Source organism: Amyelois transitella, chromosome 16, assembly GCF_032362555.1.
Source record: "Amyelois transitella isolate CPQ chromosome 16, ilAmyTran1.1, whole genome shotgun sequence".
Classification (NCBI taxonomy): Eukaryota; Metazoa; Arthropoda; class Insecta; order Lepidoptera; family Pyralidae; genus Amyelois; species Amyelois transitella.
The window spans coordinates 10,382,754-10,386,096 of record NC_083519.1 but is presented as its reverse complement, the minus strand read 5'-3'; the positions used below and the strand labels follow the sequence as shown (position 1 = coordinate 10,386,096).

General features: G+C 54.5%; 1 protein-coding gene across 1 annotated transcript; it reads left to right on the top strand.

Annotated features, from left to right (window-relative positions):
* Positions 1-649: 649 nt before the first annotated feature.
* On the top strand, positions 650-2,779 carry LOC132902673 (uncharacterized). The gene has a single exon (XM_060948652.1). It carries the CDS (start codon positions 650-652, stop codon positions 2,777-2,779), a length of 2,130 nt encoding a protein of 709 aa, XP_060804635.1.
* The last annotated feature ends 564 nt before the right edge of the window (positions 2,780-3,343 follow it).

The window sequence follows — 3,343 nt, the reverse complement described above, 5'->3', positions numbered from 1 at the left end:
AGGAAAGGTAGGCGGATAGTTCAATGCCTGTAGGAATCAATAAATTTGTTTATCAGTGCGAATCACGGCACAATTAGAAAAAAATTAGAACCTCTCTATCCCATCTCATCATCATCATATCTTTTTCCCATGCATATCGTAAAAGACGTTTTAGGGATAGGCTTATAAACTTGGGGTGCTAAGATCTGCGGGAAACCTCCTCGAGTGCCCTGGCTCTTGAAGGCTTTGCTTCTGTTGCTTGATTCAAATGAATCCGGTGACAGCGGTGGGCCGACAAGAGCCACGGACGGTGCACCCTGGGCAACAGCAAATAACTCCCTGATATTCAGGGTCTTATTTGTTGTTGGCTAATATCCCGCAAGAGCAGGGCCGCCCTTCTGGGCCTTGTTGGTCGGCAGACGGGCTACCGAGGGTTGGATGTCGCTCCCTCTCGTCTGCTCTTATCAGACCAGAGTGGATGTAGTGCAAATCTTCGCCCCTACTGATGGGGCTGTCATGGCCAATGCTACGAGGAAGAAAACCTCAATAAAAAATAACCCCAATCCCAATAAGGACGGGCGCGCCGAAGGGATGAGTGGCGGGGGGGAACCCCGTCTCGAGCGTCCAACATCAGGGACCAAACCCTTGTAAAAAAGGATAAAAAATGAACATGTCGTCTTCCAAAACATTACTACCCCAGGAGGGTACCGGCCGCTCTGCGGTCGGAGAATCCCTCCCCACGTCCTTGGATGTGGGCAGCCCCACCGTATCTGGGGGGGGCAAAAGTCGACAACGGGGCCGTTGCCCCAAAATTGCAGGCCGCAATGTGGCCAGATGTAGAAGCCGCGGGCGATCATCTACCCCAAAAGGGGAATGTGAGCGCGAGAGATCGCCGTACAGCACGCCGGGCGGTTCGCTATTCGCGAGCGATGTTTCAGACCCGGAGGAGGACCTTCCTGAAGTTTATTTGACGGAAGCGCCCCCTACCAGGCCGAAACTTAAGCGCAGGTCGGACGAAATAGAGGAAGAGGAATTGTCCCCCGACAGGGGGTCCAAGGTCGGAACCGCAGCAAGAGGGCGAGGACCTGCCAAGTCCCACTCTGGTAGAGTGAAACCCAGGACAATTCCCTCCAACTCCGAGGAAGATATCAACCATGGGACGCAATACCTTCGCAACTCTCATCAGGAGACCGCTGAGGGACCGCTTGAAATTGCGAGTCACGCAGAGACTATCCGAAAGGCTGCCCAGTCCATCTTGGATAATGCTACAAGGTCGGGACCTTTGGACAGCTCGATTTGGGCCAATCTGAGGGATAACTGCCAGCAGCTGCTAGGCACTGCAAGCAAATTGCAGGAGGAGACGGCCGAGGCCGAGGTGATTCGTAAATTAAAGGCGGACAATAAGCGGATGAGTGAAGAACTGGCTCTCCTGAGACAGGAGACGAAGGCTCTCCGCTCTGCTTTTTCAGAGCGAAAAGCGCTTCAGGAGAACACCTCGGACTCGACGTTCATGGCCCGGGTTGAGCAAGCCCTAACCGAGTTCCGGGAGACCATTACTCGGGACCTGTTCGTGTCTTTGGGAGGCATGGTCAATGACCGCCTCAAGGATGCTGAAAGGAGGCGCATTATTGCTCCTAAGGAGATATTACGCCCTCCACTAGCAGCGGACCAAAGGCGACCCGAGGCCAAAGAAGCCGTAGGTAACCAGGGAGCGGACACATCAAAGTCTAACCCGGTGCCCACGGTGCCGGTGACGGCCGGTACAACAGGATCCACCCTGATTTCACCTGCGAGAGCGGGCCCAGCTCCCAAGGGCAAAAAGAAAAGAAAAAGAAAGAAAAAGAAATCCGGGCTTGCTCCTGACGCCGCTTCTCAGGATCCTGCTCACGCCCTTGACACCCTTGAACCTTTAGCGGTCGTTGAGGGACCCTGGACGATGGTCGTCCGCAGGGGACAAGGCAAGGGATTAGGCAAAGGAAAGCAAACTAGTAGGAAAGCCCCAAAGAGTTTCACCCTGCCCAAATCATCAGCGGTGGTAGTGACACTGAAGCCGGAGTCTTCTACCGACTACAAGTCAGTAATGAGTAGGGTGACAACTCTTCAATTATCGTCCATAGGGGTGGAGCACGCTGCGGTGCGCAGAACCGCTACGGGGGCTCGTATTATAGAGATTCCAGGTGGGGACAGTGGCGCCGCAGCTGACAACCTTGCCGACAAAATAAGAGAATTGGTGGGGGATGTCGCCGTGGTATCTCGGCCATATAAAACAGCGCAAATAAAAATTGCAGGCTTCAATGAAGCTGTTACGCCAGAGGCCCTTCAAGCCGAGGTATCCAAGGTCGGGAATTGTCCACTAGGACAGGTAAAACTAGGGCAAATTCGGCTTGCACCAAATCAGACTGGGGCTGTCATAGTTACCTGCCCCGTCGCCGCTGCTAATACCCTGATCACGGCTGGCCGCCTCCTAGTAGGATGGTCAGCCGCCAGAGTAATTGGCCTAAAGGCTTTGCCAATGCGCTGCTTTAGGTGTATGGGTATGGGTCATACTCGAGCCTTATGTCCTTCCCCAGTGGACAGATCGGACTTGTGCCACCGCTGCAGCAAAGCGGGGCACCTCACCTCGGCGTGTGGTGTTAAAGAACCCTGGTGTGCGGTGTGTCATCTGGCAAAAAAGCCGGCAAATCACGTAATGGGGGGTAAAGTCTGCAACCCCCCTCGTACCAAAGGACGGCTGGCGACAGCGGCGCCTCCAACTGCGCCTACAACGGCGCCAGAGATAGGTGGTGAAATGGAGCAATGATGCCTAGGCAGCAACAACTTACCCTAGAGGTGTTGCAGTGTAACATCAATCACTGCGCCCGTGCTCAGGATCTTCTCTTACAGCATATGGCGCAGTGGTGCATCAGTGCTACCATCGTATCGGAACCTTATTTTGTCCCCCCGCATCCCAGTTGGGTCTCGGACACTGAGGGGGTGGTCGCTATTACCATTCCCCGAATGGGAGACAGACCGCCCTTAGTAAAGCTTAGTGCTGGACCGGGGTATGTCGCGGCCAGATGGGGAGAAATTATACTGATAGCGGTGTATTTTGCCCCATCGAAGCCGCGAAGCGACTTCGATTCCCTGCTCATTGAGGTGGGACGTATTGTTGCTGGCGCGGCACGCGTACCTGTCATAGTGGCGGGAGACTTTAACGCCAAATCGCAGATGTGGGGTTCACCTGTCACCGACATACGCGGCAGGATCCTTGCCGACTGGGTGGTTGCATCGGGATTGTGTGTCTTAAACCGGGGTACTGCCAACACCTGTGTGCGATGGAATGGAGGGTCAATAGTTGACCTGTCGTTCGCAACCCCATCCGTCG

Excerpts from the sequence above, each read along its gene's own strand:
- LOC132902673 (XM_060948652.1), top strand. The coding sequence starts at position 650 with ATGTCGTCTTCCAAAACATTACTACCCCAGGAGGGTACCGGCCGCTCT.